A 16,379-nucleotide genomic window follows, 5' to 3' on the forward strand; every position below is an offset into this window, starting at 1 on the left:
CCCGCCTGACGCAAGGACCTTGAACTGCGCGACGGGTCGTCAGAGTGGAGTACGCCGCGCGTCGACCAACAACAGAAAGTCAATCCGTTCGCAGTGAACATGCTCGCGGCCCTCGCAATGGAGGCTACTGGCAACAGGTACACTGCTTTTAACGACGTGTTCGCAACTTTGTCGCGATGTCCACTCGAAAATGCAGCAGTCTTACGTAAAAAGAAACTTACGTAAAAAGAAACGGCGAAATTACGTAAGTCTTACGTAAAAATGAAACGGCGAAATTAAGTTTTAACAGCATTATTCTCGAAGCAGATTTTGACCACTTTCTTTTGCTTGTTCGGTAAAAGTGGACCTAGGACAACTAGAGCTGTAACTGTTTTTGCACAATGTAGCTGAATGTGCACAAAAAACAATGCTGGGAGCCTATTTTTAATGGGCAGCTTCATTTTCTTTATTTTAATATTAGAATTTCTGTACTTGGTTACATGCAATGAACTTTACTGTGCTGTAATTCGAGAAGTACTTGTTCAATTTTCGATCAGCTTGCAGCATTGCACTCCTTAGGCTTTCTAGCATTCATTTATATGTCAATGGCTATGTAATTATAATTGCATACGTTTTTACAGTTAAAAATGTTAGAATTTTTTGTTTTCTTCATTTTCTCAAAATGGCAATTTAGTACACCCTGCATGAAAATTAATGCAATATATCTGAAACTATTACAGATAGCAGAATATTTTACTTTGCAGCATGAAGCTATATGTTTGGAGCACACAACATAGGAAGCAGATTTTGATTTCTCTTAATGCAAGTTTTTCAAACTAGTCTTTTGTGTGACAACAGAATGGCCATATTCAGGGCTATGAAGTTTACTGTACTGTAAAGTAAGAAATAATGACCCATTCAAAAAAGTGCTTCTTATGTTGCATGTCTTATACTTTCTACTGTCAAACCCTATGCTATTTAAGATTTTTGACAGGTGGTTATTTTTCTACTATGGTAAGAACAATAGACATTGTTATCTTGACTATTTATTTAACTAATGAAGCTACAGAAAAAATAACTACATTTTTAGAATTTGGAGAACAAACTAATTAAGCATGCCAACTTTTGTCACACTTGATTCAAAAATAAATGAGAGAGCCCCAAGAACCACGTCCCCCCTTAAATGGAACTATGCTTATATAGATCTATTGCCTCTGCAATGCTTGGTTTCGTGCTTGTATTCTGCAGCCATGTTCACCTCTCAGTAAACAGAACTCCTGTTAAATGGAACTTATTTTCATGGTTCCTTAAGGTTCCGTTTACTGAGAGTCTACTGTACATTATCATTTCAAAAAGCTCTTTCAATAACAGGAAGAACCCGAAGATACTGTACACCAAGATATACACCATTAGGTAAACACTCACTATTGATGGTGCAATATCTGCTAGAATCTACCGTGTTTTTCAAATCTAGGCCAACAGTTTTTTTTTTAATATCTTTGCATCAAACTACAGGGTCAGCTTATATTCAAGGATTTTGAAAAATGCACCACTTTTCATGAAGAAAAGTGGTGCACAACTAGCGCCACCTAGATGGTATTATAGTCGTTAGTAGCCAAGTAAACAGCTGGTCGCCATTTTGATCTTTGTGGCGAGTGTTGAGGCGAGCCGTTTGTCATTTCAAGTCGCGCTTCGAGTGGTCTGTGTGTGGCATAATTCAATGGGGCCAAACAGGAGGTGCCGCTTATAAAAGGAAAGTTGTCCTAGCAGTGGAGTCGCCGTCCAACGTTCAAGCCACACGGGACTTAGGAGTGGGGCAAAAAAATATGCGCCACTGGGAGGGCTGCAGCGGGGGACAACCCTGAAATTTTGATTGTGCACTCTTTTAAGATGTGTAGCACATCCATTGCCGCTTGATGGCACTGAGGATCGCGCACTGTTTGATGACAGCGACAAATAAATCAGCGACGACGACTCGGAATGAGCGCGGCATCAAACTAGAAGCAGCGCAAAAATAACGACGTCAATGAAACACACACAACAGGACCAGAGACTATGCTTCTCAAGTTATTTGCATCAAGAAGCAACTGCTTTGTTTCATCTTCATGTTTAATGTTTTCTCTTTGCGAATGCTGTCCTTGCTGTTACATTCGGCCCACATTCGAGGTAAGTTTTTTTTGTTTTTTTTCCCCGGGCTTTGAACCTTAGAGCTTAGAATAAGAGTCGGCCTATATTCGAGTAAACACGGCAATTTGCATACAGGATAATCCCACTACATGCAAGTCAAACTTTAATCCTCGAGAACATTCAAATCCCGATGCGTGGAAGCCACTAGACACAAGGCAGCCTTGCATGCTTCCTAACACAGCATCATGCAGAAGAAACTTCAATAGTAATGCTTTAGAGGCATCAAAGTTGGAGCGAAAAAAGCACCGGTGTGCCCAGCACAGCACAGTGGCCCCCAACGATGGCACCAATGCAGCAAAAAAACAAATCTAGAAAGCATGAAGCCATGCAGGCATGGACACTTGTTATTGTGAAGAACATGCCAGCACAAGCACTTGACTCCACTCAGCCAGTAGAAGCAAACAGAACTTCTTGCCTACCCTCGCTGGAGGACTTTGGGGATAAAACCATAAAACGTCACTGCCTTTAGTTTATTCAGGTGGCTTAGCGGCCGCAGCTTGGGAAGGGGGGTTCGGCCGTTCTACACGGTGATTTTGGAATAGCGGCATTATGCACATTAAGACACAGGACATACTTAGTGCATGTATCAGACATACAGATACTGAGATAAATCATGCCATGTGTACGAGGATGGAAATAAAAATACCCAGTGTGCCCGGCAGTATCTAGATGCTGTTCAACCACGACTGTATAGTATTCACAGAATGTGAGCGTCATTCCTTGTACTACTAGTAGAGTCAGAGAATGGTGCACACTCACAAGAACTGGCAAGCCACTCTCCATTGGGGCTGAACTTGACCGACGAGACAGCTTTGGTGTGGCCAGCAAGGGTAAACTTCAGGGAGTAATTGGGCTTCTGCACAACATATTTCACAAGGTTCACAAAATGTGCGCAATGCAATCACTTATGGTGCATTCATTTTTTCCTTTGTGACATTGGAACAAAAATGCTGCTCAAGCTGTCTGACCAGGTGAGCATTTGAATTCAGCACATTCTGGATAATAATACCGCAAACTCAAGGGGGAATTTCGTTTTATGACAAGCGTTAAACCCGGAAAGGCAGAAATGGTCAACCACTATAGCCACCATCTCAAAGATGTCCAGACAGGTCCACCGCTAAAGGGAACACTCGCTTGCAGTGCCTATCCGAATTTTCCTGTTTTGGAAAAACATAGTGGCTTAGATTTGCACATTACTGGTGGTTTAATGTTGCGACTGCTCTTGACAGATGGCAGCTGTGCATGAACCATGTTTCCTGATCCACGAGCAGTTAGGGGACCTAGCAGTATGACATATGCTCACTCAAGCGTTCCTTTTAACAGTGAAACGTACTGTACAAATGAGGAAAAAACAAAGACAAGTAATATTTTTGGTGAGCAACAAGTATGAATCAGGAGAATGCTGTCTTCTGAATTGGCCAGCTTTTAAACAATCCAACCAAATATTTGACATTCGTTTCAATTAACCAAGCATGAAATAATATACTGTATAGAGAAGACCAGCAAGCCAACCCTAGTACAGAGCGCATCAACTTTCAAAAGCCAAAATTTAATGCTTTTCAAGAACTCTGAAGCACCCTGTAAATCATTTTTTCAAGGATTCATAGCAGCTCCCGAATCCAGAATTTTTTGCTGTAACATTACTTTTAAACTACTATAAATAGTTTGGTTGTGCTAGAAATACAAAAGATTAGATTGATAATGTACAGTTTCCTCAAGTTCTTAACAATCCCAAAACTTATCAGTAAGAATGCAGTTGCTGGGGCATTTCCTTATTAGCAAGCTACTGTGTTTCAGTCTTTTCATTTTACTTTCAAAGCATTCAACTTTACTGTGAAAAAGATTCTGTTACTTCTCCTGTCGATTAGCGATCTGCTGAAGCAGATGAAATGGCAGTCACTGTAACAGGTTCTTTTTTTTTTTCCAATAGTGAAATTTCTGACTGCCTAGAGCAATCAAGTTCCTGTAATTGAGCTTCGGTATAAATTGCAGTGGCTACCAAATAATTAGACTCATGCCATAACGGGCACTCACTCAACAGATATCCACAGTTTAGCACAGCTGTCTTTGCAGATGAAAAAAAAAAGCAATAAAAACACTGTATAGTAGCAGAACATTGAATCTAAGCAGCCTAGACAGCAGCCTTAACTTGTTAGCTTCTATAGTTGGCTCGCACACAAAGTTTTTTTTGTCCTTTAACTCTGGCTGCACGAGATTGAATATATCTGCTGAGCTACCAATTACTTTGGCAGATATCAACAGAGCAAGACAGAAAAAAGGCAGCACAAGTGCTGGTGAAATGGTGGAAAAATGCAAATGATGGGTGTGATGAAGGCAGCATAAACACAGGAGAGAAGCCATTACCAAGTGCCCAAATATGTCTTGGCACAATTCACATGGCAGTTTCGAGTGCTCCAGAACACTTACTACTTTTTTCTCCAGCAATGCCAGTGGCGATAAAGAAAACTTTGAGGTGTGATCAACATAGCAGGGCCACGCATCTCCCTCTCCTATATTGAATGCTTCATGGTTGCCAAACATTGGCACGATAAACTTTCCTTGCGTCGAATCATTAGATAAACTCACATGTGTGGAGTGAACAAAATTTAGTACAGTACAGAAAAGCAAATACATTGTCCTCACCCACCCACCTTCAAACCAAAGGGTACACAAAACTGCATTGCACATACCAAAGAACCCCACCAGTGAGAAACTTCTGGACCTAGGACTTCTGAAAAATTAGCTGAAGCTCTACTCATCTTGCAGAAAAAGCACCTCCTCCAAACAACCACAGGTGGGAAAGTATTTGAGAGACTTGGTTACAGTGTCCATTCAACTCCAAGCCCCAGTCCTTTACGTGAATATAAATTAAGGTACACAAATGCAGCCCAATTCTATGAAGCTGCACTAAACCCAGGCAATGCTAAGAGAGCAGTAGCACGGGTAACCGACTGCAGAGTAACCTCTAGAGCGTCACCATCTCCCGGCTCCATCACAGAAGTCAGCATAGGGTTCAACTGGTAAATTAGACAAATTTCCGAACAGGGACTTTCTAACAATGAAGGGTTGGTGCGAATGCACACTGATTCCTTACCAAAAAGAATACACCAAACGAATAACATTGCTTCTAGAACCATGAAAGGATTATCAAGAGTCCACATCTGACCTTAGGATTTGCAAACTACTAGACCTTCGACACATCTGCAGTCGAAGACATTAAACTATAACTACTACAGAAGCAACAGCATGATGCAGTCGAAGACATTAAACTATAACTACTACAGAAGCAACAGCATGATCTACCCATGGTTATACAGGAAAATATATACTAAAGGGGCCACCGATCTGCGTGGGCCACACGCAGGAACATCTCACAGCCTTTAGTGACAAATAAGCCAGGTATGCGTCCACACCAACCCAACCTTGTGCCCTTTAACATAGAAACCTCTCATAAGAAATCAAATCAAATATCAGACTTAAAGGACTTCCTGCGAAAGCCAACGGAGCCCTATATGAGCTTCTAACAATGCCTCCCTTATAAAGGCTACGTCAGTCAATAAAGCCCCTCCAGTACATTACGCTCATCTATGTCTCCCTTTCTTATACGTCTGTGCCTGCCACTTGTGGAGCATGAAGCACTAGCATGAAGTGTCCCATGCCTACCAGTGTTGTACATGCTTGTCGTACTCATTTGCGGGTATTAAGCAAGAAAATTTTTATTTGGTGGTGTCCGCGTGCACAGAAAGATGTCACAGGGGTGAAACAGGGTACATGGTACATCGCTCGAGCAGCAACTGTCAACTTTGCTTCTAAGGGCATGATCGCGATCACTGGCATGCGCTATGTAGGCAGTCATGAATAATACTTGTTGGGGCAAAACATCCTGAAGCTGCGATATGATTGTGAGACACAGTAGTGGAGGGTTCCAGAAACATTGACCCATTGGGAATCTTTAACGTGCACCTAAAGCAAGAGCCCCAAGCATTTTCACCTTCATCGCAAATGATGCTGCCGCAGCAGAGATTCGCTCCTGCGACCTTCGGGTCAGCTGTCGAGTAACATAACCACTACACCTCCATGGACGCAACAGCCATCAGCAGGCGGCTCGCATGCACTTTTATGTGCTGCACTCTCAATGCTAATAGACTGTGAAAAAAGTGCCCCTGGAGGGGCCGTATTCTCTTACACTGACGTTTTGTATAATTTCATGAGATAGGAGCCAAAAGAGTTAGCTCCCAGCCTAACTTTGTATAACAATTTGTTGGTATCACATCGATTGCTTTGCCTTACCTGAGAAACTGACTTTTTCAGCTATGCTGAGTTGATAAGTGCTGCATAATGGAGCACAGCGACGAAATGAACGAAAATACGTGGACTCACTCTATTAGAAGTCCTATGCTCATCTTAGCTAGGGTGTTTTGAGAACTGGACACCACCCCCACTTCTCGATTCTTTTGAGCACCATTGGTCTTTTTTTTTTTATTTCTTTATTTTCTGAACACTGCATCCAGTTATTAAAAATCAGTTTCCCCAAAATGACAAAGCAATGAATCTGATAGCAACTAATTGCAATGTTATATAAATTAAAGCAGGCAACTAACTCTTGGATCTAATACCGTGTAACTCTACAAAACGGTGGCGTAAGAGAATACGGCCGCACCAAGGAGAGATGCTCTTTTCGCACAGTCTCTTCAATTGGAGAGTACAGCACATGGACAGATTTATGAGCCATTTGTACTGATACCTGTCAAAATAGCGTGCGGGCCAGTGATCACAACCACGCCCTCAGAATCAAAGCTCACAGCTGCTGCGCGAGCTATTACAGCCTTGATGAAACCTAAAATATAACAGCTCAATGAAACTGAAAATGCGATGTTTTAGCCATGTTATCAAGCACGGAGCTTGGTGGCTGTCGCACCTTGCAGCTAAATTCTGGTGCTGCATCGCAGTTCGGCGCTGATCCCCAATTTTGGTGAAATAGGGGTGGTTCATTGAAGAATGGCAAATGTAAACATGTTTGGTGCACCATGACACAAAAGGCACAGCTGTTCCACCCCTGATGTTATGTTATGAAGTGTAATTTGCAGCTGTTTTGTGAACAGACAGCGCTTATATGAGGCACTATTGCATGTCTATGTGGACACCAAATGCAAAAAACAAGGACACTAGAGTATTCCTTGAGATTTCTGTCAACTTCAAGCTGTGACAACAATGGCTACTGGTGATCTTGGGGTTTTAAAAGTGGGAGACAAACACAGCACCAAATTACTCTATCATTTGCAGTGGGCATCACTTGCCCCTGGCTTCGAAGGCAGCACCAAAATTCGACAAGGAAGCTGTGCCCAGGGTGCTCTGAAGCTAATCCTCGTCTGGTACTTGTATATGAAGCCTGCACTTGCCAAGGTATGTTGCAATAGACGTATTCAAAAGTACAGCATTGAACTTCAATGCAGCCAGAGAAAGGCTATCAAAAAGTGTAAAGCAATAACTACTGCCAGCTTTGATGACTTTGAAGACTATTGTTCTGGTGTCGGTAAGATATAGTTGTGCAACCAGGGTTAGTGCCAACAGGCAACCTTGCTCGAACGTAGCTCTTAACCTGAGAAACGCTATAGGCATTGCACTGAGTGACATGGCATGCACTGTAGCTGAGCTGGTGCATGCCAAAGCGCTCAGCTGTCGAAAGCAATGTTTCCAGCCAGAGCTAGTGTCTTTCTTGAAAGGCTTCAAGCAGTCTGTCAACATCATGCTGTTTCACAAAATGTCCGTTTCCTAGCCACTAGAAACCAGTACGGAACATATATCAACACGATTGTGGACTTCCCTGTTTTGAAGTGCAAGAGAACAGCTAAGCACTTCAACTTTTGTGCCATGAATTCATGACGACACTGCTGAATAACCACGCTTTTGATATCCCAGACAATAATTCACTTGTTAATGTATGCAAAGAAGCCATTGTTGCAAAAGCTGTCACAATTGTAGTTTGCCAAGTGAACTGTTGCCTTCTAGACATGCTTAGATAAGTACTCTGTGTAAACATGCAATAGCTACATGTTCCATGTGGTTCACTTATAACGAAATTTGGGTGATGGAAACAAAATCGCGAAATGAATGTGAAGGCTATCTCATGCAATCACACTGCTTGCATCACATGAAATATTTGCCATGTAAGCTCTTGATAATAATAATAGTTGAGGCTTAACGTCCCAAAACCACATGATTAGGAGAGACGCCGGAGTGGAGGGCTACGCAAATTTCGACCACCTAGGGCTGTTTAATGTGCACCTAAATCTAAGCACAGGGACTTCAAGTATTTTCGCACCCATAAAAAATGTGGCCCGGGATTCGATCCTGCGACCAAGCGTCTTAGCCACTACACCACCGTGGCGGGTATGTAAGCTTTTGAGCCATGCTTCACTGGTATAGTCAAAAACTAAATAAAATACAGTGCCGTACCCAACACAACACCCGACGAGTGTAGGGCAACTTGATCACAGTCCATACGTTTCAGCAGCCTTCTCAGCAGTGTCATAGTGTCAGTAGTACCACGCCGCGAGTGGCACATGAACAGAGGCATTCAGTAGCGCAAAAATTGAGAGGCATGGTCTTATAAAGGAGGCATTGCTCTGGCCATCAACAAGCCTCATATGAGGCCACCCTTTATTAAAGTTTCTTCACTCACTCAATCCATGCTTCACCTTATAGAATTTTTCTCGCCCCAGCTTACTGCTGCCCAGCTTATTGTGTGCACAATAAGTTCAGTGTAATTCTATGAGAATCGGTCAAGTTGCAACACAGCATGCAAACTCTGAACGCATGAACATCAAATATCTCACCAGTTTGGCAGCTGCTGAGGGGTCCCCAGGTTTGGAACCTGCCAGACTAGATGAGCTTGATTGCGCCATTTCTCAGAAGGCTACTACTCCTGTCCTGCACGAGAAAGAAACCATGCATCTCTTGCTGGCTGCCGAGTTCCCATAAATCCTTTGCAGTAATTATAGATCACAAGTCTTGCATTATTTTTCCACGGCTGTCGTCACATCAAAGCCTTAAGGGTTACTGACCTGACACCAGATCTGCCACCAGGACTGATCTCTCACATCCAAGAAAATACTCCTGCAAGAGCCAAGTACAGTCAGAGAGTGCTAAGCAAGTGGTTGATGAATGAAGCAAACGTTTTAAAATGCCAAATGTAGAGTGGCTGTACATAGGCTTAGAAAACTCTAAAGTGCCCAAAAGAGTAGATATACATAAAAAATATGACAATAACTCATGAGGTAATCTCACAAATGGCATTTGCTATGGTACCTTGCCCTAAGTCAAATTAGTTACATGAAACTCGAACAGTGCCAAGCATTCCTGCAACCGTCCCCTGCAACCCTCCACAGTCTGCATGACATATCAGGTTCCAAAAATGTTCCTCAAGGAAACACGTAGCAAGCAGTAAATCACTGAATTTCGCTGTTTCCAAAACTTGAGGGCAGCCCTAAGGGCACCAACCGTGGGGTGCAAAACCCTAGACTGTCTCTCAATGGATCTGCACTGAGCCATGGCGTCAATTTGTCGACCCTGATCCAACCATGGTTTCGGTCATACCTACCATCCATCTCCCCACACTGAACCTTCTATGACCTCCAAGCCGCAATTCCCTCTTTCATTTGAGTCCCCTAAGCACTGCTCTTTAAATCGCTTCCCCAACATTGGCAGTCAAAAAAATATGCTAATTTATCTATGCCCTGGAAACAATATTCTGTTGACAAGGTAGTCAAAGTAGGAAAACCTCAAAAATGATCACTTGGATAGCCAAATATAAGTGTACGCTCCTTGTACCCAAAAATTTAGCATGGCGCCTGCAAAAGCTCCCGTTAAACAAGTGGACGACAATTCAGGGCACACAGGACACCTTATGCTCATCACAATCTTGCAGCAATGCAATAAGATTCTATGCTAATCACTACCATTAAAGAGTTCGGTGAATTCAACCCTTTTTATTTTCACAGCACTCTAGGAACACTCATTTCTAGCTCTTCTCTTTTTTTTTTTTTTTTTTTTTTTAACCACGTAGAATAGGTTGCGGTATTATTGCTCCATCTGAAACATGGATAAAAGAATGCCAAAAATGTTACCATTTTAATAGTATAAGACAGTATCACTAGGTCCTAATACCCCTACATATACAGACCAGACATGGCATTTTGTTAAAATTATCAGTCAGCTACATGAAGATAAGAAGACATCAAAGCGGTCATGCCACATTCAACTCAAAGGTGCCACTAGATGCCTTTATAAATGTTGTCTATATTTTGGGCACTAGTGTAATTAAGGGTTCTTCATTTGGCTAATGTTACTGTGTTTGGCTGACTGCTGCTCCGCATCTGCCGAACAGGGATCGACAAGGGCAAAATAAGCTGCAAGTTGAGCTCCCTTCAACGGGCTAGATTCCCGCTAGCACCATGAAAGACAACAATCCTATAGAAGTAGCAAATTAGGCTGTTTGAAAGTTATCTACCGGCCACAGAGAACAATGACCACCCAGCTTCTTGCTATAAAGTTCTCGCGTTGCACTGTACATTACTGCAATGACATTCCGAGGCTTCAACATGACTGTTAGCACACAAGCAAATTAAGATGAATTCGATGTCGCTGAAGCAGATCTCAGGGCTTATGCTGTCACTACCACTAATATTGTCTCTGAGAGCCAACAGCTCTGCCAGTGAGCTCAGATGACAAATTAATCATTGGATGCATTCAGTGCAGGTGCGCATGGCTGTGGTACACAGGTAACCCATTCGGGATAAGCTAGAGCGAAAGACTGCCCACTTCCAGTTACAGGAACTACTACTGAGACGTTTTGGTCTAATTTTCCAGTATACACCTGACATTCTTTCATTCTTTATTTTCATTTCTCATTGGTACATGAAAACGCACAACAATGGTTAGAATCATAGCCACTTGCTAGTAGGGGGTCTAAAATATGAATTTGAAGGAACAGATTGTTTTAACAAAGTAGATATAAGAAGTGCACTTCGATCATAACAAGAAAAGAAAAATATGAATCAAAACAAAAGAAAACATACTTGTGACAGGGCAATTACAGTACTGTGCAATGTTATATGCATGCAACAGATTGTATGTGTATTATAGATCAAATATAAATACATAGAGGTATCAGAGTGTACCCTATCAGAGTGTAGTGGGTGCCATACAAGAGTGCTTGCAGTAGTTTCCGATGAGTGTCTAAAATAAAATTAGGGGACCCTAAAGCTTCTTCGCCTTTATGAGTTGAATGCGATAGGGACATCCTGTTCTTGGTGCTTATTTCAAACGCTTAGTGCATGAAACCTGTTCGAATTTGCTATGCACTTACTGTACGCGGCAGCCTTCAAGGAATAGGCGCAGTAGTATGTGTGCCTTTCGTAGTGGGGTACCAGCTTTCAAACACGAAGTCATTATGATAATCACATATGCTGACGCCCATTGGCAATGGACGCTTGTACCACACATTATTACTGCAATATTGCACGTTGCATTGTGACGCATGTATACAGGACATATGTGTTTGTGAAGCATGAAAGCTACTTTCACTGCATTTCCGAGCAGAGGAAGTTCTTTTCATTGTTTTCACAAGCAGAGGCGTGGCCGTGCGGTAGAACATCCGCTTGCCACACAAGTCTCGACCCAGGTTCGATCGACACTCGGACCCAAACAACCCTGGTTCGTTCCCCACTCTGCTCCAGGGTTTTTTCATCATTTATTTATTTTATTTGCATCGTTCTCGATTTTTCGGTCACGCATAGGATGATGATTTCTCGCTCACAACCAACGACACCGACACCGAAATTTCTGCGAAACGAGCTCTTTAGTGCTATCGCGTTAAAATTCGATCTTTAATCTGAAACATTCGATATTCTGATAATCATAGTAGTAAAATCATCATCATCATCATCAGCCTGACTACGTCCACTGCAGGACAAAGGCCTCTCCCATGTTCCGCCAGTTAACCCGGTCCTGTGCTTGCTGCTTCCAATTTATACCCGCAAACTTCTTAATCTCATCTGCCCACCTAACCTTCTGTCTCCCCCTAACCCGCTTCCCTTCTCTGGGAATCCAGTCAGTTACCCTTAATGACCAGCGGTTATCCTGTCTACGCGCTACATGCCCTGCCCATGTCCATTTCTTCTTCTTGATTTCAGCTATGATATCCTTAACCCCCGTTTGTTCCCTAATCCACTCTGCTCTCTTCTTGTCTCTTAAGGTTACACCTACCATTTTTCTTTCCATTGCTCGCTGCGTCGTCCTCAATTTAAGCTGAACCCTCTTTGTAAGTCTCCAGGTTTCTGCTCCGTAGCTAAGTACCGGCAAGATACAGCTGTTATATACCTTCCTCTTGAGGGATAGTGGCAATCTACCTGTCATAATTTGAGAGTGCTTGCCGAATGTGCTCCACCCCATTCTTATTCTTCTAGTTACTTCAATCTCGTGGTTCGGCTCTGCGGTTATTACCTGCCCTAAGTAGACATAGTCTTTTACAACTTCAAGTGCACTATTACCTATCTCGAAGCGCTGCTCTTTGCCGAGGTTGTTGTACATTACTTTCGTTTTCTGCAGATTAATTTTAAGACCCACTTTTCTGCTCTCCTTGTCTAACTCCTTAATCATGAGTTGCAATTCGTCCCCCGAGTTACTCAGCAATGCAATGTCATCGGCGAAGCGCAGGTTACTAAGGTATTCTCCATTGACTCTTATCCCTAACTGTTCCCATTCTAGGCTTCTGAAAACCTCCTGTAAGCACGCGGTAAACAGCAGTGGGGAAATTGTGTCCCCCTGCCTTACACCCTTCTTGATTGGTATTCTGTTGCTTTCTCTATGAAGCACTATGGTAGCAGTTAATCCCCTGTAGATTTCTTCCAGAATGTTTATATATACTTCATCTACGCCCTGATTCCGCAGTGTTTGCATGACGGCTGATATTTCTACTGAATCAAACGCCTTCTCGTAATCTATGAAGGCTATGTATAGTGGTTGGTTATACTCTGAGCATTTCTCTATTACCTGATTGATAGTATGAATGTGGTCAATTGTTGAGTAGCCTGTTCGAAATCCTGCTTGTTCCTTTGGTTGATTGAATTCTAATGTTTTCTTTACTCTGTTAGCAATTACCTTTGTAAATAGCTTGTATACTACAGAGAGCAAGCTGATCGGCCTGTAATTCTTCAAGTCCTTGTCATCTCCTTTCTTATGTATTAAGATGATGTTAGCGTTCTTCCAAGACTCTGGTACTCTTCCCGCCAGGAGACACCTCGTAAACAGGGTGGCTAGTTTTTCTAACACAATCTGTCCTCCATCTTTCAGCAGATCTGATGTTACCTGATCATCACCAGCAGCTTTGCCCCTTTGCATGCTCTCCAAAGCTTTTCTGACTTCTTCTATCATTACTGGTGGGGTGTAATCTGGGTTACTGCTAGTTCTTATAGTATTAAGGTCGTGGTTGTCTCGGCTACTGTACAGATCCCTGTAAAACTCCTCCGCTATCTTAACTATCCTATCCATATTGGTAGTTATTTTGCCTTCTTTGTCCCTTAGTGCATACATCCGACTTTTGCCTATCCCAAGTTTCCTCTTCAATGCTTTGACACTTCCTCCGTTTTTCAGAGCGTGTTCAATTCTCTCCATGTTATACCTTCTTACATCGCATACTTTACGTCTATTAATCAACTTCGAAAGCTCTGCCAGTTCTATTTTGTCTGTTGTACTTGACACTTTCATGATTTGACGCTTCTTAATTAGGTTCTTCGTTTCCTGTGAAAGCTTGCCAGTGTCCTGTCTAACTACCCTGCCTCCAACTTCCACTGCACACTCCATAATGATACTCGTCAGATTATCATTCATTGTATCTACGCTAAGGTTGGTTTCCTCACTGAGAGCCGAGTACCTGTTCTGCAGTGACACTCTGAATTCCTGTACTTTCCCTCTCAGTGCTAGCTGATTGATTGGCTTCTTGCGTATCAAGTTCTGTCGTTCCTTCTTCAAGTCTAGGCGAATTCGAGACCGTACCATTCTATGGTCACTGCATCGTACCTTGCCAATCACTTCCACATCCTGCACGATTCCAGGGTGTGCACTCATTATAAAGTCTATTTCGTTCTTATTTTCGCCATTAGGGCTCCTCCATGTCCACTTGCGGTTTTCTCGTTTTCGGTAGAAGGTATTCAAAATCCGTAAATTATTGTGTTCTGCAAATTCTACTAGTAGCTCTCCTCTGGCGTTTCTAGTACCGATGCCATAATCTCCTACTGCCTGGTCTCCAGCCTGCTTCTTCCCTACCTTTGCATTAAAGTCGCCCATCACTATAGTATACTGTGTTTTTACCTTACTCATTGCCGATTCCACGTCTTCATAGAAGCTTTCAACTGAAGCGTCATCATGGCTGGATGTAGGCGCGTAAGCCTGTACTACCTTCATCTTGTATCTTTTATTCAGTTTAATTACGATACCTATCACCCTTTCATTAATGCTATAGTATTCCTCTATGTTGCCAGCTATGTTTCTGTGAATGAGGAACCCCACTCCCAGTTCTCTTCTGTCTGCCAAGCCCCTGTAGCAAAGGACGTGCCCATTCTGTAGCACCGTATAGGCCTCATCTGTCCTCCTAACCTCACTGAGCCCTATTATATCCCATTTAACACCCTCTAGCTCCTCGAATAGTACAGCTAGACTTCCCTCACTAGATAAGGTTCTAGCGTTAAACGTTGCCAAGTTCAGGTTCCAATGGCGGCCTGTCCGGATCCAGAGATTCTTAGCACCCTCTGCTGCGTTGCAGATCTGACCGCCGCCGTGGTCAGTTGCTTCGCAGCTGCTGGGGACTGAGGGCCGTGAGTTATTTGACGTAATCATGTGGGAGGTAGTGGCCAGATACTGCACCAGGGTGGCCAATCCTTCTCTGGTGAGGGAGTGCGTTCTCGGCGGTGTTTGCCGGTGAGGCCGCACCCCAGGCCTCTTAATGCAGTTCCATCAACACGCGGATTTTTTTTTTTTAATCCGGTTGGGAACTGCGCGGTACCGGGATTTGAACCACGGACCTCTTGCATGCGAGGCGGATGCTCTAACCACTACGCCATCGCCGCACCCCTAGTAAAATACCCCTAGTAGTAAAATATTTTACATTAAATCAATAAACATCTGAAAGAAGATTTTTGAAAAAGTCGTTAATCTGAAAAAATCATTATACTGAGGATCGCTGTAACGAGATTCGACTGTATCAGGATCGTGCACAAAAAGACCAACACAAGATTCTATTGCGAGAATGGAAGCATTGATCGATTGATTGGTTAGTATGTGGGGTTGATCGTCTCAAAAACTACCACATAATTATGAGAGCCGCCGTAGTGAAGGGCTCCAGAAATTTCGACCAGCTGGGGTTCCCAAATCGTTTACCCAAATATAAGCACACGGTCCGGAATTTCTGCTAAACTATTTCTTTAACGCTACCACGTTAAGAAGGCTCTAAAAAAGCCACTCTTTCAGCGTTCGCTGTGAATGTGCTGTGCGTTTTGCACACCTAGAGCTTTCTGTTTTTTAAGACTCTCATCTGTATTGCTAAAATTATTTCAGAAATGTAATATAATTATGCTTAAAACAGGTACAAAGCTATTACTGTTAGTGTCAGAATGACCACCATCCTTGTACGTATGCAAGGAGTGGTTAAATATACGGCACAAGATTAGACCCAAGACCTCTATATGGTCTTTTATTAACTGTGCTGTAATCCCATCTACCCCACTGAATCCAGGGTTCATGCTCGTTTACATGATGAAAATTCAAGCGTTTTTAAGGACTTACAAGGCTATGCGAGCGAATTTTCAAGGACCACATTGTCTGTTACAGACCCAATTAATACATGTTGAGGAAGGATAAAGGCTTGAAATCACTAGAAGTCATCGAAAAAGAGTAACATCACTGGAGCAGACATCAGAAACACTGCTCCAATGACATTTTCTTTCTAGACAACTTTCAATCATAGTTTCTTAAATTTGCATAGGTAATCACTTTCAGTATGACAAAAGGTGCAAACTTTGGATCAAATAAGAAAACCTAAGAAACAATTATTACAGAACGCTTTGTTGGTTTATAACTTATGTAAGCACTAAAGGCACGTACGTAAGACGAGCGAAGGACAACCGGAGCGTCCTTCACTCACCTTACATAAGGAGACG

The 16,379-nt window shown here is 42.7% G+C and overlaps 1 protein-coding gene across 3 annotated transcripts in view; it reads right to left on the bottom strand.

Annotated features, from left to right (window-relative positions):
• wds (WD repeat-containing protein wds) overlaps window positions 1–16,379 on the bottom strand; it is a 180,005-nt gene that overhangs the window by 153,240 nt on the left and 10,386 nt on the right. For 2 of the 3 annotated variants that reach the window (XM_075881425.1, XM_037413056.2), the window contains exons 2-4: window positions 9,231–9,282; window positions 9,003–9,096; window positions 2,926–3,022 (exon numbers count right to left, since the gene is read on the bottom strand). In XM_075881425.1, coding sequence (XP_075737540.1) covers window positions 2,926–3,022; window positions 9,003–9,071 — 166 coding nt within the window. In that variant the 5' untranslated portion in view covers window positions 9,072–9,096; window positions 9,231–9,282. The remainder of the gene's footprint in view (window positions 1–2,925; window positions 3,023–9,002; window positions 9,097–9,230; window positions 9,283–16,379) is intronic. The other variant, XM_075881426.1, reaches the window with a different exon arrangement.

The sequence above is a fragment of the Rhipicephalus microplus genome, chromosome X (assembly GCF_043290135.1).
Source record: "Rhipicephalus microplus isolate Deutch F79 chromosome X, USDA_Rmic, whole genome shotgun sequence".
Taxonomy (NCBI): Eukaryota; Metazoa; Arthropoda; class Arachnida; order Ixodida; family Ixodidae; genus Rhipicephalus; species Rhipicephalus microplus.